Source organism: Rosa rugosa, chromosome 2 (assembly GCF_958449725.1).
Source record: "Rosa rugosa chromosome 2, drRosRugo1.1, whole genome shotgun sequence".
In the NCBI taxonomy this organism is placed as follows: Eukaryota; Viridiplantae; Streptophyta; class Magnoliopsida; order Rosales; family Rosaceae; genus Rosa; species Rosa rugosa.
Genome location: NC_084821.1, coordinates 18,035,516 through 18,055,032, shown reverse-complemented (window position 1 = coordinate 18,055,032; position 19,517 = coordinate 18,035,516). Strand labels below are relative to the sequence as shown.

Here is a 19,517-nt window from a genome sequence, read left to right as displayed (position 1 = left end):
TTTTTTTTTCCTTTTTTTTCCTTCTTCTGTTGGTTTTTCTGCAGGCCGGTTTAGCAACTTCTAGATGGATTTTTAGATTTCTGTTTCCGGTTCCTGGATCCTGGGATCGAGACGCTGCTGGTGACAAAATTTGGTAGCAATCGGAGGTCCGGAAGGTGGTGAACCAGTGCAAGGATCCCTTTTTTTCTTCTTGGAAGGCTGGTTCGATACTTTCGGTGGTCGGTTCTGTGGTTTTCCGGCTGGTTCCGGTGGTTCCGCCGCCGGTTATGGAATCCTGGGATTGAGGGCTTCAATATATGCAGCGGTTATGGAATCCTGGGATTGAGGGCTTCAATATAGAGGATTACAAGACATAAAATCAAAATTGTACAAGGAAAGATAATCGGATATCTATGAATATCTTCGAGAATATCTCTAATTCAAAACCCTATTACAACTAGGTCAAGTAACCTAGAGTTTGGGCCAGACACATATTCTGGATTTACTTGAACAAATATATATACATATTGAGTCACATTTTGAGAAAATAAAAATAAAAATAATGTGTTCTTTTTATAAACAAAATAAGGCCTTTTTTGGCCCATTTCAGCCCTATTCGGAAGGTCGGCCTGTCCCGGCCCTTTAGGCCCTAGCGGCTAGGGCCTTTTGGGTGGGTAAAGGTTGACATATTTAAGCCCCGGCCCTAAATTTTGTTGACTTGGACTAGGTCCAGCCCGGCTTGACCCTAAGCCCTAAAATTTAGGGTAAGGATGATCCTAGGATGTATTAAGGACCTGCTCCATGCTTTGATCTCCATGTCTGTGTCATGTAGAATTGTATGTGCCACATATGTCTAAAAACAAAAAATAGGATGACAATGCTTAAATTTGGGGTATCAAAAATTATAATTTGTGATAAATTAGGTACCATACAAGCTTAAGGCTTCACCAAATTCAAAATATTAAAATTACCTTATGTTAAATAAGGGGCTAAATATTGTTTATTATCCTGTGATTTGGGTCCAACATCAATTCAGTCCCTCGACTTCCAATTTCATCAAAAACACCCCACACTATCATTTCTCGTCTAATAGGTCAATCTGTCATGATTCTGTCAAATTCATCCGTTTAACTGCTGATGTGGCATTCCGACTCAGCATAGGTGGGGCCCACATGGAAGGCAAAATTTCAAAAAAGTCCCTGACTAAATTTACTAATGGCTTATTGTTTGCATTACTAATAATGGCTTATGCTAGAAATTCAATAAGCATACAACAATCTTTCCGGATAAAATCGGGCTTGATCCAATAACTCTATCGACTCAACATCAGATGATACTACTATATCTCAATAAACCCTCCTACTCCAGAGCTAGAACTAAAATCAGCCTGAATAACACACAAGCAGCTTAATCAATCGACACTCACCTGCCTAATTCAGTGAAGAGCCTCCTCTCTTTTGGCAGCTTCCTCCTTGCTTTCGTAAAGCCCGGCTTCAACCAAAAGCTTCAAAATCCATAAACCCAAAATTATCAGAAAACATAAAAAGAATCAAACCAAAACAATCTTTCCAGACAAAAATTTCGAAAGCACAAACCTTCTCCAACTCTAAAGTGCTCTGAGTATCAGCTTCAATAGGCCCGGCCGTCGAAATCAGCTTTGTGACCCTGAATTTCTTTGCGACCACCGCCTGCAGCGGCTGCGTAGCACTCAATATCTATGAGCTCACCATCTCAGAATCCCAAAGCGAAAATTGAAAGAAAAATCTATCCTTGGAATCAAACAAACAAGAATTCGCACAAACCCTAGAATTAGGTAAAGTAGAAGATTTGGAAACCCCAAATTACTTTTCCAAGAAGGAATTGGAGATCAGGACTCCGACACCAAAGAAGTTTTCTCTGGACACCAAGAGCTTCCTCTCTCTCCTCGGGTATCCTTTCAGGCGAAAGCCTCTAACCAGCGGCTCGTCTCCTCCCTTGTTACTACAACGACTTATCTTGTCCATCATCTCTAACTGAAGCACGGACAACAAAAGCTATCTTTTTCTGGGAATTGTGGTGATGAGAGAGAAACGAAGAAAGAGAAGTGGATCTCAGGGTCTCTATCTTCGTCGGCGCTGGCATATGAACACTGCTGTGATTCATTGCCGTCACGGGTATTCTCTCCAAGCTCTGATCTACACATCTATGGCCAACAGCACCTCACCAAGTCCCAGATTCGATTTCTCAAGCAGCACCTCTTGGTGACATTCCCCTATAGTGTCAGGGACAATTTTGAAATTTTGCCTTCCATGTGGGCCCCACCTGTGTTGAGTTGGAATGCCACATCAGCAGCTAAATGGCTAAATTTGACGGAATCATGATGGATTGACCTATTCGACAATAAATGATAGTGTGGGGGTGTTTTTGATGAAATTGAAAATTGAGGGACTGAATTGATATTGGATCCAAACCACATGGTAGTAAACAGTATTTAGCCCTTAAATAAAAGTACTTAAATAAATAAAAAACTCAAAATAAATAATAAAAAAATAGAAGAGTTGAATTAAAGACATCCTCTATAATATATATATATATATATATGTGTGTGTGTGTGTGTGTGTGTGTGTGGGAAGGATCAGAAAAAGTGCGGACGTCGCTCCTCCGGCCTCGATCGGGCAGCGATGGCGGCGTTTCTGTTGCCGAACGGAACCAGGCCACGACGTGGAGCAGTTCAGAAGCGGCTAGACTCGTAAGCGAAGGGTTTGAAGTCGAGCTCGATGGGCTTCCATGGTTTCCGGCGAGCTCGCCTCACACTGATGAGTTTCCGATCACCTTCGCCTTCGTCGCTTGATCGAGGTTGTCCGGGATGTCCAGAGGGTGCGTCCGGCACCCGCAGCGCAGCGATCACCGCCTTCATGACGCCAGAGGAGGGACGTCCTCACTTTTTCTGGGTTGCGAACGTCCGCTCTCGAATGCTTTTATATATATATATATATATATATATATATATATATATATATATATATATATATCTCTAAGCATAACTAAACCAAGGTGGTCATGGGTACCATAAAGCCAAGCCTCTTTTTATTATTATTATTATTATTATTTTTATCCAACTGGGGTGTCAATCCATTAAAAGGTAGAAAGAGGCAAACAGTACATAATAACTCGTCCTATGAAGACCCGTTAGAAATGAGCTATTGATAAGAACCTTAGAACCTAGAATTCTACATAAAGATGCCTTTGATAGCAACCAAAACCAAGTAAACAAGAGAACATGACACTATCAAGAAGAGAACCGAACCGGGCCAAGTTCCTCACCCAATTTATAAAGCTAAGCCTTAAGGTTTCATCAAGGTCAATAAAAGTATTTTAATAAAAATAAAATAAAATATAAATAACAGACAGTTATGAGAGCTCAACTAATTATGACATTCTATTTACATAAAAATTGTCACTAAAGTAAACTCAGTGATCATGAGTTGCGCAACTTAACTATTAGTTTAAATATGAACCATGGGTTCAATCCTAATGTAAATATTTAAATTATACTATGTGAGTGCAGTTTGTAGACAAATGAATGTTACGATAAGGATTGCAAGTAAGATTGAAATCCTGAAAATATAAAAGCTGTATAAGAAAAGGTGATGACTTGATTTTCCGATTGAGGCATGTAAAATGCACTTGACTAAAGACAGATTTTGCCCCTACTCTTGTGCTTGCAGTTCGGTGGGCGTCCATATTCTAGAATACAACAATTGAAGATCCAAAATTAAAGGACTGTAATTTTGGACTCTGCCTAACCATAAATTATATTTTGTACTCTCTTGACACGAAGAAGACTTGTAGAAGAAATGAGAAAGAAATCATTGATTTGATTCTCTTGATCTCGTTGATATATTTTTTTTCTTTTCTATATTGACTTGTATATGATATGTTTTGAAGGAGTTATGACTATGGGTTTATATGGAAATCCAAGTGAACTAATACGTATGTTAACTTATCTCCTTGAGAGACAAACTAATTTCTAAATACACCTATTGGGAATAAAAACATGTACCCTTTCAATTTGAAAGGTCATGATTAATTATATTTTCATTCATATTTAATTGGATATTTGATATAATTTTCAACATATATGAGTTCCAATCTAGTTGTTTTTCTGAGAATGAGAGGCGAGAGCAAGTCCTCTCGTAACCCTAGAGCCGCCCCTTATGGGCTGCTTCTAGGGAGGTCCCAGTCGCCTCCATATCCTTATTTGTCTCGACGATCGTGCCTTGCAACATATCGTTTTCATTCTCGATGTGAGGGATGGTGGGCTGTGGTTTGTTTGGCAGCGAGTTTATTCAGTTTCGGGTCGAGACCCCGCCATGGACGGCTCCGTGGCCGTGGTCTGGAGAAGAGATTCGAGATCTGGTGCGACCGGTGTCAGCCTTGTTATAAGGATTGGCGGATTTTCAAGGGCGAGACTGAGCTGTTAGTATCTGCACTATAGAGCGGCGGCCAGGTCTTTTTTTGGTGGATTGCAGTGATCTTTTCAACGCCGGAGTTAATGGTGTGTCCGGCAATGGTGGCCTTGATGCAAGCGGCGCCGGAGTCGCGAGGTTGGCCGCTTGTTTTTTGGGTTGTTTTACTAGAGGTGTTGGCTGGGCTACTAGAAGTCGTTGTTTGGGCTGTTAAGAAGGGCTGGTGTTGCCGCTGGAGTCATTGGATTGGATACTTGGAGCTACTGGTTTCACTGCTAGGAGGTAGTTGGTCTGATGGCCGTGCTGGGTGCGGACGACGACAGTATTGTGCGGCGGTCGAAAAGTTTGGATGCCAAACAGGAATGGGGTGTTTAGATCAAATCTGGCTAGGGCATTGGGTTGCTGGGCCCAGCTCAGTCCATGTTATCAATGGTTCCAACCCGTCTCAGGGTAAGGAACCAATAGTTGTTTAATAGGTTTTCCTAGTATCAATTGTCTATGCTTGTAAGAATAGCTCTATGAGTCTTGTGGAAGTACTTAGCTTTAGTGTACCACAATTGCGTGCTCGGCATATTAAGTTAGGTAGAATAGATTGCCTGCAAGGCGAGGTATTTTTATGTGACATAGACTACTCCTAGCAGAAATGTTTTATTGGAGTAGTCTTCTGTACTATTCTTAATCTATGAACCGGGGCATACTATTGATATGTTCTATTTTCTCAAAAAAAAAAAAAAAAAAAAAAAAATCTGGTTGTTTTTCGTGTCTAATTTTGGTTGGTCCAATTCCAATCTAGCTCCTTCTCTTAGGCTTAATTTAGAAAATATGTATTTTCTAAAGGGAAAATTCTAATTTTTTTTCTTTTTTTTTTAGAATGAAAATTCTAAATTCTTTAAACACACGACATACATGAAATTACAATTTTCAGGACTAAATTACGCAAACAATGCAGTGAATTTCTTTGACCTCAACAGGTAGAATATTACTGGAATAAACAATATCAAATTAGCTGCAGTCAATGCAGCCAAAGTCCAGTAATAATTATCCAAATGACTTCGGTTTACCGTTTCTTGGAACCAAGTATGTTTTATTTCACCCACTACATAGACCAACACCACACTGCCTATATTTCCCATTCCCTCAAGAGCATCAACAAAAAACTCTATGTATTGACGCTTGGATTTTTGTTTTGCCCTTTCGGGATCAATGTGCCCCTCACCATCTTTTTCTGTACTCTTTGTTTCTTGTTTTGCCTGATTGGGGTCCTCATCATTCTTTTCTGTAGGCTTGAGTGTTTCGTTTGCCTGTTCCATGGGGGACTTAATGTTTTGTTCTTTGGAATTGGGTTTGTCCTTTGCTTGTATATCGACATCTTTTTCTGTTTTCGGCCAGTGAAGCACCACATCAGTGTAGAAAAGAGCAATGCACTTCTCGGAAAGCCCAGAAACGCCTCCAACGAGAAGAAACTGTGGAAGCAACCATAACATGGTCATGGGAACTGTCTCATCGGGCTTGTTAAGTAAACCATGTCTCTTAACCACGCCCAACCTTCTGTTTTCCACTAATGCAGCTGTGATACAACATAGAATCGCCAATGCCATCGACAATGATATCCCAATTCTTGGAGTAATAATCTTATTAGCACAATATTTTGATTGGCTAAACCATTTTCTGACCAAACTTCGGGGCACTAAAAGGAAAAGAACAGAAACCTTTAAGGATCCAACCCTGTGATTCATCTTGCTTGCTTGTTCAGTGAAATAAGTATTTCCAAGAGACGATACAACACCAATTGGAATAAGGAAAATACATATAGGGCTCATGCGCAAGATGCTTCTGATTTCTTCCCTGGTGAAAAGGTTCCTTTGTGCTTTGTGTGGACGTATAGTACTTGTCAATAAAGTAATTGTTGCAAGCAAGGTAAATATAGCAGGGAACCCAAACCTAAGCGACCAAGGCTTTAAATAAGCAGTTGTCCCGAGTACCAGGGTGGAGACCAGAATTTGAAATGACAGCAACCTTACTTTCTTAGGGCACACTGACAGAGCAAAGAACTTCATTTTTTTGGCGCCTTCTAATAGTGGCTTGATCAACTGCTCTTCTCTGAATGCACGAACCATAAAGCGACCAGAGGCTCCCAAAGCTATTAGAGTTAAGGCTGTGTAAAAGAGAATCTTTTGTACTTTGCCAATGCACTCGGCCTCATATGCTCCACAAGTGCCTGTTGCCCTATAAAGAACTGGTGGTGTTGACATGGTCAAGAGGAAAAACCCCTGCATCCATTAAACCAAAATCATGTATGTAAATTGTAATCATATTAGTTGGTAGTGTTCAAATTATTATTGGGTTAGTGTGTGTGTTTTCAAGCCTAATTAAGAAAGCTAGCGGCATGCATATTGGTTTACAGAATCCTTGTTCAAATAGCAAAGATAGAAAGCTAACCAAACAAAAGTTTCCTCCCATTTCGTTGTCTCTCCTCGTTAATGGGAAAGTTCCTACCACTCCTTCAATTCAATATGGTAATAATCCAAAAACCAATCAAAGTCTTATTGTTGTATTCAACCTTTTAAAAAAAGAAAAATTCGAAAAATGCAACGAGCAAGAAGTATCACATACAAAGAAATTGCTTTTGCAAGATAGTTTTGAAGCTTTTTGATAACTCATCTTCAGTAGGCAGACACAGAGCTTTGTTCATCTTCGCTCATCTTTTAGATACAAAAACCAACTTTCCACGTTTTTATGCATGTATAGCTTTCAATTTGTTGATCAAATGACAAAAATATGGTTGGTACAATCGTAATCAACTTAGTAAATTGAAATAAAAAAGTTAACATTTGAAAGACAAATAAATAAATACAGGTCGTTTTCCAAGACTATGCAAGAAATATAATAAGATCTTGCAGTACTTTGAACTGGACCTTAATTAGAAAACCCTAAAATCCTAAACCTGAAGCTAAACCTGACTCATTTTCCACTGTCCTCTACCTCTCTCTCAACTAGGACCACATTAGCTGCTTCTCTTCCAACAACCACATCGACTTCCGCTTCGGACCAACATGTCTCATAGACAACACGAGGAGGACAAAATCCGCCAACAAAGAACACGACGGATGAAGACAAACAGAAGGAGACCATCCACAGAAAAAGACGTAGAAAATGACCTTAGCCTTTTTATTAAGGATCAAATACTATCAAGGTGTTCATCACCTAGTCACCAGTGACTATAAAGTTGGTTTTGAGAAGTACATGTTAAATATGTTTTCGTACAAAAACGTTTTTACCAAATTTGAAAAGCACTTTACGTTTTTGAATAATAATCTCAAATTAAGTTGGGTGATTCAAATATTGAAAAAAAAAAAGGAAAACAAATTGACGTATGCGTAAACATGTGTAAAGAGGGTCATTACAAAACAGACAAATTACATTTTGCAATCCTTGTCCTTATAATTTTGACGAATCACTACCCTCTGCTCTCTGAAAATTTTGAACCCGAAAAAATTATATCATTTTACACATCTTTATCTTCTAATGAAATTAATAATTGCTTTCTTAATTGACACCACTTTGGCGCTTGCTTGTCTCTTTCTACACAATGGAATTGTCTAAATTGAAAAGAGAGAGAATATATGCATCGTCTCTGGGTGTAAATTAGAGGGTAATGCAATTAATTAACGTAGTTTGCCCTATATAAGAATTTGCATGTTAGGAGTTCAAAAACTTTCGAGTAGTGAGGTTGTGCTTTCTTACGTGCATAATGCTCTAGTTGATCCATGTTTTCATACAGAATGCTCTAGTTTAACAATGATGTCATATTTGCGACAGGCTAGGGAGAAATTAACTCACCATGGTGTAAGCACAACCGGAGAGTATGATCAACCAATAGTTACCGATTACAGTATCAACAACAAAAAGCATGCCCAGTCGCATTACGGCCACTGCGCCGGCATACACATTGACGACAGCGGCAGCATCTGTGAGATTTAACTTCCATACACTAGTCAAGTATGTAATCATTGTGCCCATTGCATATCCGGTCAGTAAATGCGTCTTCTGCAGAACTACAATTCAAGATTGATCGTTCAATAAATTCAGCAGAAGGGAAATTAAGAATCAATCCCAAGAAAATATCATTATATAAAAGAAGAAAAATTAAGAAAACAGAAACACATAACTAGGACCTGATGAGGGTCAAATTACCAGCGATTTTCACCCAAACCATCATCTGAATCATCCGAGTATTAGATGAGGCCATTGTTGAGGGGAAGGTAATTGGGTGGGGGAAAGAGAAAAGGAGCAGGGAGAGAAGAGGTTTGTGGACTTATATATGAATCTTCAATCTTTCTCGTTATAGAAGGTAGATTGATTAATATTTATAGTAAAAAAGTACTTCAGGGTTTCTCCGTTGAAGGAAATTTCCATCTATGGAAGACCTTTTCAATAATAATATTCCTACGTACATAGTTCATTGATAGCAACTTCAAGGAAAGAATAATTAAAGAAGCTGATATTCCTATAAATATCAATAAAGCTCAGACAAGGAAACAACAGTTTGAGAGAAGCTAAGGAAGACGATGATATTGTACTATATATTCTCGATGAATATTGAAAAGAAAAGGACTAGCTGCACTATTATTCTCCCTGTTTATACTTTTAAACTAAATTAGCTACTTTACCCTTTCACGGATCTTAAGATCCTACCTCAACCTCGAGATGGGAGACCAAGCTGGAGGTTGGAATAATATATATATATATATATATAGTGTGTAACTAAAAAACCAAAAATGAAGAAACAAAAGTAAATTAATTTCCGATTTGTTGTCTGGCACCGTCTGCTTCACCAAGGTAAAAATGGTTATCTTTGGAGACTGAATGTGAATTTGGATTTAGATTTAAAATCTGTAGGACTCTGAAATTACATATTTCAAATGCTCTTATTTGGATTAAAAATTTTACTGTAAGGATTTCATGGGAAAAAAGTTACCCAGATCTGATAGACATAGAGTGATGAGAAAACTCCAACAGAGAGAGACAGAGCTTTGAAAAACAAACAACACAGAGGAGCCCGCAACGTCGAGAAGAAGTCACTGCTGCCACCGCGACGCCATAAAGTTCCCGGACAGTGAAGAACCCGCCGGAAAAGCCGCTACATTCTCTCCTTCGATTCTCTGTTATCGAAGCTCGTTTGATGAAACAAAGAGCATACAGAGAACGACCAAGTCAAGGCGATGCCAAAACAACCAATCCGACCCCGGGAGATTGCCAGAAGACCGAAAACCGTTGGGTCGTCGTTGTGGGTAAACTGGTCGAGGAACCGCGTCGGAGACTGATGATTCCTCGAGCTGCTCCAGAGATGAATTTTTGGAGTTTGAATAGAGGTGAACAGAGCTGATCCACAGACGCCCTTTTTTTGGTACATTGATCCAGAGACGCCCTCTGTTTTTATGAGATGGAAACAAAAGTGATTTCAAATAATTACCTTGAGTAGGAATTTTAAATTCTCAAGAAAATTCATTCTAAAAAAAAAAAAAAAAAATCGTAAGAAAACTGTGGTGTGGATAAGTGGATTTGAGCAAGATGGTTTGAAATCTAAATACACGTATGCAAAGAATTCGCCAAACATGTAGATTTGGATTTGAAGATCAAATCCACAGTCTCAAATCCTCAAATCTAAACAGGCCCTAAAGAAATTTGCACTTGCTTCATCTAGTAACCCCTAATCAGAGTAATCCTCCACAATTCGACAAAAAAAAAAAAATTAGTGTCCACAATGCTCTGTCGAGACTGATCAAGAGACGAGTTACCATGGCTACTAATTAGCTTATTGTAATTATTTTTTTTTTCTTATTTTTTGGAAGGGGACTGGTGCGGCTGTCCTCAAGCTTTGATTAATGAAACTGCAGAATACAGGGGGGGAGACGTGAAGCCTGAACCCCAAATGTTGTAATTAGTTCATTGGTCCAAAGATTAATCCGCTGGAGATCCGGACGGCCAACAAGGCATTGCAACTCCTCAGCTGGGCAGGTTTATAATTCAATAAATAATACTAAATCAGTCTGTTGTTCAAATGCAAGATGTGGGGGTTCAACATCTTGAATATTTCCGTGGTAGGACCCAGTGCATCAATTGAGCCACTTGCTGTGGTTTTGTTTTTGTCTTAATGATACTCTATACGTAGGTTGTGTTAGAGTTGCATTTCCTGACAGGCTGATTATCTGACCCATTCTTGGAAGGAGCGGATGAGGTTCACTGATCGAGCTCTTGGTTGAGATGATTTCCGGCCATGATCTTCTTCAATCAGTGAGCTCGAGAGATGGAAGTGAAGATCGAAATGCCAAAATAGAAGGGATTAATTGATTACTAGCTAGGGATGAACTAATGGATTATGCGTCCGTGTTAATTTTCATCCTACATCTAGCTAGGTTAGTGTTTAGTAGAATAGTAGGATGCATGAGCTTTTCATGTCTCTGTTTCTTCACATCTTGGTTATGAAATTCATGTGTTGTACTAATAAATTTATTTATATTGATTTTTAAAATTAAATAAATAAACACACAGTATGTGTGTTTTCCTTCTAGTTTTATGTACATTAACTACTTATTGGACTCAATTTTCATGCATCATTTATTAACATATTGTATAATTTTCCTCACATTTATCACATAATCTAAGGGAAATCCCGCAAGTTGATCTAGTCAATTCGTTTCTCTTATGTTCCAATTTCTTTGACAGATTCTACATAGCCATCCTTTATATCTGGTTGCTTGTCTCTAATTTTGGTTGCTTTCTTCTTCTCTTCTCTTGGGCTTAATTTGGGACTAATTATTCTATTACTAGTGACCATCGAGTTATTTCAATTGTTATTGTATATATGAATCGAGTAATGCTCGCTATGTTTCTGAATCCTTGGTTGTATATAAAACAATAATCTATATTTCAAAAAAAAAAAATATAACAAATAAAACAATAATCTAATAGTTATATCAAACCCAATCATAAATAACACTCTCATACTTCGATAGTGATCGAACTCATCAAACAGACACATACATAATGTTCACCTAATCAACAATGAACTTATTCGCAAGTTAAAATATAAAAGGGCTAAATATTGTTTAGTCCCTAAAGTATGGCTTCGTCCTCATTTCAGTCATTGTCTTTCTAATTTAGTCTCAAAGGTCCCTGAACTCAAAGTGAGTCCAACTGGTCCATTCCCTCCATTTCCTCCGGTTGCTTGGTGACATGTCAGTTATATACTTGCCAGCTCAGCGCCACGTAAGACACGGAATTTGTAAAATGACAAGAATGCCCCTGCTTCAGTTTCTTCCAAAATTTCCTCCAAAATGGTAAGTTTGACTACTACAGCAAATCATGAACACGAAATCAAAACAACCAAAAGCAAAGCAAAATTGGAGGTACCCTGAGGGAGAAATTTTTGTACGTTCTCGATGGGATCCTTGCTCTGATGTGCTGGACGATTTGTTTCAGCTGATCGGAATCGGCTAATTCATTTGAATGTAAGGGCTTGTGCTTTGCCATCGTGGGTGTACTAAGCAATTGCTCAAACTGGGATGAAGAGGATAGGGGTGATGGTATGATGGTGGGATGTGGATGCCTATTACAATCAACACCAAGCTTCAATTAAAACATCAAAATTAGAGCGTACCCATTTGCCATATTAGCCCAGATTTTCTAAAAGTATATGCCCAGACAAGCAGTTCGACAATTTGGGTGTCGGGTGCAAGTTGGGAGTCGGGCTGTCGAAAGTTAGAGTGGTGGCGAGACTGAGAGTAGGTGTTGCTGTCGCCGGGAGCAGGTGCCTAGATGAGTTGTTGCGGGATGAATTGTTGCCAGATGACTAGCTTGTGATGAATCACCGAGAGGAGGTGATGAGTGTTGCCGGAATGTTGGCCGGAGATGTGATGGTTAAGGCTGATCCGCCAAAGGCCTACGAAGGTGATGGTGACGGTGGTGAGCCATGAAAGCAACTGGAGTTCGTCGACTGTCAGAGAGAAAAATCAGAACCCAAACCTGGAGTGCCTCTCATTTCATCTCTCTCCCATCCATGATCCCAGAACATGAAATTTTCAGATTGGAGAAATTGAGGGTGATGGAAGGTGACGATGACCAGCTGGAGAGAGACAAGTCGAACAACCATGAAGGTCTGGGTGTCCAAAGCAATAGTGGGTGCTACTCCGTCAGCGCGTAAGCCTACCTTCAGGGGTCAGTAGACATCTTGGAGGCCTGGTTTGACTCGTCGGAGGTCCCGTGGGCTACTTTTGGGCATCGCCGAATGACAAAGAGGCTGCCAGTGGATAGTCAGAGGCCTATGAGCACGATGGTGATGGGGGTGAGGCACTGGTGGAAGGGAGACAGAAACCCAGATCTATTTTCTCTCTCCTCGAGTTTTCTCACGCTAGGTCTAAAACTACCGTAATAGGGGACATGGGCATTCTAGTCACTTTACACAATCTGTGTCTTACGTGGCGCTGAGCTAGCAAGTACATAACTGACACATCATCGAGCAACCGGAGGAAATGGAGGGAATGGACCGGTTGGATTGAAAATTGTGATCAGTTCAGGGACTTTGGGATTAAATTAGAAAAGCATGGACTGAAACGAGGATGAAGGCATACTTCAGGGACTAAACATTAATTTTCCCAATATAAAACAACCGTAAACATGATTACTAATCCTAAATGAGTATATAACATATACTCAATTTAGTGGTAGCCATGGCCAACTTATTTCATGCTCATCATATATATAGAAATCTAACATCTAATCGGCCGAGAAGACTGGAATCAGCAAACAAACTAGCTCTCTACTTAAGGTGTACGTACGTCTTCAGACATTATCATAAATTGTGCTCTCCATCTGCATAATCCAGCATATCGATCAGAATATTAGAAAAGTTAGCAGTTTGCAGTGAAAATAAATACGAAAATCCAAACATCAAAGTCACCAATGTGTTAATAAAATTACCTGCATGAGCAATGTTGTTCAGATTCTCCTTCAAGGTTAGATATTCACGATTCATCACCTCAAAGCTGTCAAGGCATGCCTGAAACATTAACAATGATTTTCATTAAAACAAAATATTTCGTAAGAGTATGTAGTAAAATACATTCCTGATAGTGGTAGGTTACATTGTTTAGGGTGTTTATAAAATTCTTATAAACTAATCGATAATGGTGAGGGAACAAATTTCTTACGTTGCTCTGTTTTCTGCCTCACTTGCACCGCGGAGCTTACGGCAGGCATTGTCCTCCTGAGAACACCCATACTATAATGTCAGTTAACTTTCTTTTGTTATTCAGATGACTAGTAGTAAGGGAATTTTCTTAGGTACCTAGGTGTTCGCCATACACCAATTTTGTTAAATATTTTGGACCATTGAATTAGTAATATCTATACTATTATTAAGAGAAGAGGTTTTGTTAGCCAAAATAAAAAATTTTGACAGAAATGACCTTAAGAGATTAAAATACTTTGAGAATTAATTAAATCACAGGGGCTATTACGACAATTATAAATTATATTCTTATTAATAAAAATAAACAAAATAAATCTCACAACCCACTTTTCTCTCCCACTAACTTCTCTATGCAATAACTGTTTTCTTTCATTATCTTTTCTTTTTTATTTTCTGAAAAAAAAAAAAATTTAATTGCACATGCTCTGCATGTGTGGAGGAAGGCTAGTATCTAATTAATGGTCCAAAGTATTAGAAATTTGGTAACTTGTTTAGTTCGTAGCCAATTATTATTTGTTAAACAGTATTTATTACTAATTAATTTTATCATTAGCCAATTAATGTTTGATTATCAACTAACAATTACACTATTAACAATTACGTTTTTTCCTCAAAAACAAAAGACTTCTAATATAGACTCATGGAATTAATATTAATTAAATAGTCTTTATTACTAATTAATTATAGCATTAGTAGTTTCCTTAACCAAATATAATTCTTTTTACATGCATTTTACGACAACCACAACAATTAATGTAAAAATACATAATCTTTGTTTTAGATGTAATAACTACTTCACGTACAACTTGTTATTACTGTTTTTTGAACAAATTTACAAATGTTACCACAATGTGTTATCATATAGGCAAACCATTATATTTTGACTAAAGCATGCACGTATGTTCTCATTGGTGTAATGAAGTTCTCCCTTACGTAATTTAAGTAATATATTGTGTAATTTCCATCATCGAAGTTGTAATTACTTTCAATCGACGCAATTTACCAAAAACTACAACAATTGATGTAAAAACGATAATTTTTGTTCTAATTGTAGTAATTACTCCACCTACAACCTATTTACTAGTTTATGGACAATTTAACAAGTGTGACGATAAATTTGTTGTTAGAGTGGTAAATCTTTATGTTTTTATCATTAATGAAATGATTACTTCAATGAGTATGCATTTTACCACAATTTACAATAATTGATGTAAAAATGGTCATTTTTGTTCTACTTGTAGTAATTACTCCACCTAAACTAATGTACTAGTTTGTGAACAAAACGTTTGTGTGTGTGTGTATTAAGGAAACTATAAAATATGATTTAAGAGAAAAAAATTTATACAAATGTCGTATCATTCTTACATGTAGGAAAGTGGAAAAGCCCAATAAATTTTCTTTCACCTAACTCTTTCATAAAAGCATAACAAAATTTTGTGATTCTCGCAATAATAATGTAATAAATTAAAAGAGTTGTATATAATAAAAATCAATAATCAAGGTATTTAAAATTATATCATGGAACTCAGAGAGAGGGAGAGACAGAGAGAGTTTTATTGAGGTATTTGAATAATAGTTCTAATTCTTATTCAATAACGTTGAATGCTTTAACAATATTTTCGGAATCATAATGGCTCTCAACCCTAGCCGCCTTAGGCTGCGGCTTCAATGGCGATGTTTATCGTCAATCACTTTCTCAATTTATGCCAACTCTTTACCCGTTGGGGAGAGAGGTGGAAACTACCAAGAAGGCGTCGGAGGCAGACCTCCAAGGACGAGCCTCGTGCGCTTTCCTCCAAGCGACAACGATGGCTTGCTCCTAGTAGCGAGTAAAGTTTGCGGCAATTGGCGGTATGGTGCTCCTGCATCCACCCTTTCTGATGAATCGGATCTCCGACTTGCCTCAAGATGGGGGTGGATAGGAGGCTGGCCCTCGGGTTTGAACTTGAGGAGGCCTTGTTCTAGAGTCATCGAGCTCTGGGATCTGAGGAAAATGGTGAGGCCAGGGGTTCATCGCCGAAGCAAACTTGTAGAGGAAGAAGAGTCTGATGACGGTGGTTGGTCTCGGTCGCGTCGGGGCCGTCTCAAGGTGGAAAGTCTTGCTGATTCTCGGTGTTAGATTAAAGTTTTGCGAGATCTGAATTCGGTCGTGGATCCGACTAGGAGACGAGATGGCCTGCATCTTGTATGTGCGGCGGAGGTGGAGGCTGTGACAGTGATCGGAGCAAGAATGGGTATGCTCATTCTGGGTTGGGTGCCAAGATTAGTCTCGAGGTCCAACTCGATTGGGCGACCCAAATCTGCTGTATGGTCCAGGTCAAGTTTGCCGCCCAATTCTGGGAAGCTTTGGGTGCCTAGATCATTTTGGGTACTCAAAACAGATTGGGTGTCAAGATTGTGGATTTTGGCCCAAGTTTGGACCAAACAAGCGGGCTCCGGCTTACTAGGGTTTCGGTTATGGGATCCTGGTGGAGGGTATGGGCTCATAAGGCTTTTCTTTAGCCTTCCTTTTAAGTCTTTTATGTACTATGCTTATTTACTATGCAATCGTTTCGTAAGACAGGCCTGTTTAGAATAAGTGAGCATGGATGTTCGTTAATGAGTGGTACTAGATATATATACCATGTTTTCTTATTTGCCCTCTGTTTCTCAAGGCAGTGGAAAGGTATGTAATGTACTGCTCTAGCTTGAGACTATTAATGAGAAATGTTGAATTTCATTCAAAAAAAAAATATGCTTTAACAATAGTGTCCTAGTGAGATTGAAAAATGGAAATGGATAATGTCATTTATATAATAATTGATTTGAGAGATTTGGAGAGAAAAAAAAAATATATATATATCTATACTATTATTAAGAGAAGAGGCTTTGTCAGCCAAAATCTAAAATTTTGACAGAATTGACCCTAGAAGATAAATAAACTTTGAGAATTAATTAAATCACAAGGATAATTAAGACATTTACAAAATGTATTTTTATTAAAAAAATTAAAAAAAATACCCACAACCCACTTTTCTCTCTCCCATTTTCTTTTCTCTGCAATAACCAACTCTTTTCTTTTTTATTTTCTGAAAAAAAAAATAATAATAACTTGCACATGCAGAGCATGTGTGGAGAAATGCTAGTACTATTATTAAGAGAAGAGGTTTTGTTAGCCAAAATAGAAAAAATATACCATAATGACCCTGATGTTTTAGGGAATCAGAAATTGAGAGAAAATTGTTGTGTGTTCTCATCGATAATAGGGGCCTCTTTATATAGAGGATTACAATGCATAGAGTCTGAATCATACAAGGAAAGATAATCTCTAGATTCTTCTAATTAAACCCTATTACCACTAGCTCAAGTAACCTAGAGTTTGGGCCAAACACAAATTAGGGTTTTACTTGAACACTCCCCCTTGTGTTGCTCAAACGCGGTGCTTCTCTCGTTGCCTCGCTAAAAACCTTGCCGAGTAACAAAAACCCAGTGGGACAAAAATAACATCGGTCGAAGGGGAAAAAGAGCACAACACACCATTCACGCTTCGAGACGAACATGTAGACATCTCCCCCTGATGTCTGCGACTCCCTCTGATGACTACGATCATGGGAGTTCAGATAATTTCCGCAAGTCAATTCTTGCCACATGTTTCTCGAACGTGGATTTAGGCAATGACATAGTGAGCAGGTCTGCCATACTGTCCTCAGATCGAACCTAGTTCGCTTTGATCTTGAGGAGAGTCTGCTGCTGTTGATTATGCTTGGTGTTGTCGCTTTTGATGTAGCCCCGCTTCATTTGTTCAAAATATGTAGCATTATCCTAAATGCTTGTAGGCTCATCTGTGGTAGACTTCAAACCACAATTGTTCGAACATGCGTACCTATGGATCCAATCCATATATATTCACGAACCACTTCGTGAAGAGCAATAATCTCTGCATGGTTCGAAGATATAGCGACTAAGGTCTGTTATGTAGACCTCCAAGATATCACGGTATTTTCCCATGGTGAACACTTAATCAGTTTGGGAATGACCCTTGTATGGGTCAGAGAGATACCCAACATCAGCAAAACCTTCCAAAACGCTTATCGTTTTGGGATGGGGATAGTGGACTCAGGCTAGTGTTGGCGGCGTTCCTGGTGTGTGATGGGTCCGAATCCATCGTCTCTCTGTAGAGATCGATAGAACAAGCCCATATCAATCATACTTCTCAAGTATCGAAAAATATCTTTTACACCAATCTAATGGCGTCGCGTTGGCGCAAAGCTATATTTAGCTAACAAGTTCATTGCAAATGAGATGTCCGATCTTGTGTATTTAGATAAGTACAATAATGCGGCTATTGTACTTATGTAGGGCACTTCCGCTTCTAGCACATTTTCGCCATCATCCTTCGGACGAAGAGGATCCTTTTTAGGATTAAGACTACGGACGATTATGGGGGTGCTTGAAGGTTTGACCTTATCAAAATGCCTGAGCATCTATCAACACGATGCTCAAGTTCCAAACCGAGACATAATCGTGTTCTCCCAAAATCCTTCATCTCAAACTCGGATTTCTAGTGTTCAGCTGTTTCCCTTAACTCTTTAAGGGCTTCCAATGAAGATCATATCCAACATGAACCGCGATAGAATCCGAAACTTGTTATGGAAACGCGTGGGCATATCCATTCCCAATCAAGTAGTCATCTTAGTGAGCGTTTCAACCTCTTTGTAAAACGCGCTCCGTGGTCTAGAGCCACTTGACTTGGGTAAATGAAGTTCACTATGAACCTTCATGTATATTCCGTATCTAGATCCCCATAGAGATACGTAGTGACCACATTTGTAAGCTGCATAATCAGTTATTTGGAAACTACCAAACTGACAGGGTAGTGGAGTGTAGTGACATCCATTACGAGAGAATATGTCTCATCGTAGTCGATTCCAGGGCATTTTGTGAAAAGCCTTGCGCCATAAGGCGAGATTACCATATCTTTTTCTCACTACACTTTCTAACAAAGACCTATTAGTTAATAGGTTTTATGTTAGGAGGTGTTGGCATCATTGGCTCAAAAACCCTCCTCTTCGTTAGAGAATCCAACTTAACCTGGATCGCATCTTTCCATTTAGGCCAAATTTCTCTACGTTGGCATTCATTCATCAACGGAGCATGGTTCGATATCATCGGACTCAACAAACTCATGCGCAACTACATCATCAATTATGATGGAGTTTCTATCCCACATCTCATGTACACTAGTGTAAGTTTCATAGAGTTCTATATTCTCAGGAATAGTTCTGACGTTGAGGCGTCCCCCAACGATAACCATAACCCGGAAGATACTCATGAGACGGATTTTGAGTGTCGATGATCAAAGGATTGGAGTGTGTCAAAGTATCCTTCGAACCCACGGGCCTCCCATGTATCCTAGCTGGGGCTATGGCCTGTAACGCCAGAGTGCCACTCTCTTTGGCGTTGGCACCATGCCTACCTCCGTGTAGGATGGCTCTACGTCCTCTCGTAGGGACGTCCTTCCTTGCAGGCATGTTTGCAGCATATTTGTGTGATCTCGTCACTTTAGTTGGGATAGAGATGAGACATAGTGGGGACAGGCCATGACAATTCCTGTCGTTCCTGCTGAACATCTGTGTTATTATCTCCCCCTAACAACGGGAAGACTATCTCATCAAATTGACATCCGCAAATCTAGCGGTAAGGACATCGCCATGCAAGGGCATTAAGTGGCGGATGATTGTTGGAGTCTCAAATCCAACTGAGTTGCTCATTCGTCTGTAAGGACCCATTATAGAGCGTTGTGGCGGCGCAATTGGCACATAAATAGCATACTCAAATATGCATAAGTACGATATTTGTAC

At 39.0% G+C, this 19,517-nt stretch overlaps 1 protein-coding gene across 3 annotated transcripts; it reads right to left on the bottom strand.

Moving 5' to 3' along the window:
• Positions 1-5,341: 5,341 nt before the first annotated feature.
• LOC133733555 (protein NRT1/ PTR FAMILY 5.5-like) lies at positions 5,342-9,861 on the bottom strand. Of its 3 annotated transcripts, none has more exons than XM_062161186.1 (3): positions 9,406-9,861; positions 8,268-8,482; positions 5,342-6,697 (listed from the first exon to the last, which is right to left on the bottom strand). In XM_062161186.1, exons 2-3 carry the CDS (start codon positions 8,445-8,447, stop codon positions 5,360-5,362), a joined length of 1,518 nt encoding a protein of 505 aa, XP_062017170.1. In that variant the 5' UTR covers positions 8,448-8,482; positions 9,406-9,861; the 3' UTR covers positions 5,342-5,359. The 3 variants fall into 3 exon arrangements, with proteins under 3 accessions (XP_062017170.1, XP_062017168.1, XP_062017167.1); XM_062161184.1 differs by lacking the exon at positions 9,406-9,861 and adding an exon at positions 8,603-8,972; XM_062161183.1 differs by lacking the exon at positions 9,406-9,861 and adding an exon at positions 8,622-8,972.
• Positions 9,862-19,517: the final 9,656 nt, after the last annotated feature.

Coding starts and splice junctions, on each gene's coding strand:
- LOC133733555 (XM_062161183.1), bottom strand. CDS start 8,676: ATGGCCTCATCTAATACTCGGATGATTCAGATGATGGTTTGGGTGAAA. Junction 8,483..8,621: donor GGTTTGGGTGAAAATCGCTG/GTAATTTGACCC, acceptor CTTGAATTGTAG/TTCTGCAGAAGACGCATTTA. Junction 6,698..8,267: donor CCGGTTGTGCTTACACCATG/GTGAGTTAATTT, acceptor TAATGGATGCAG/GGGTTTTTCCTCTTGACCAT.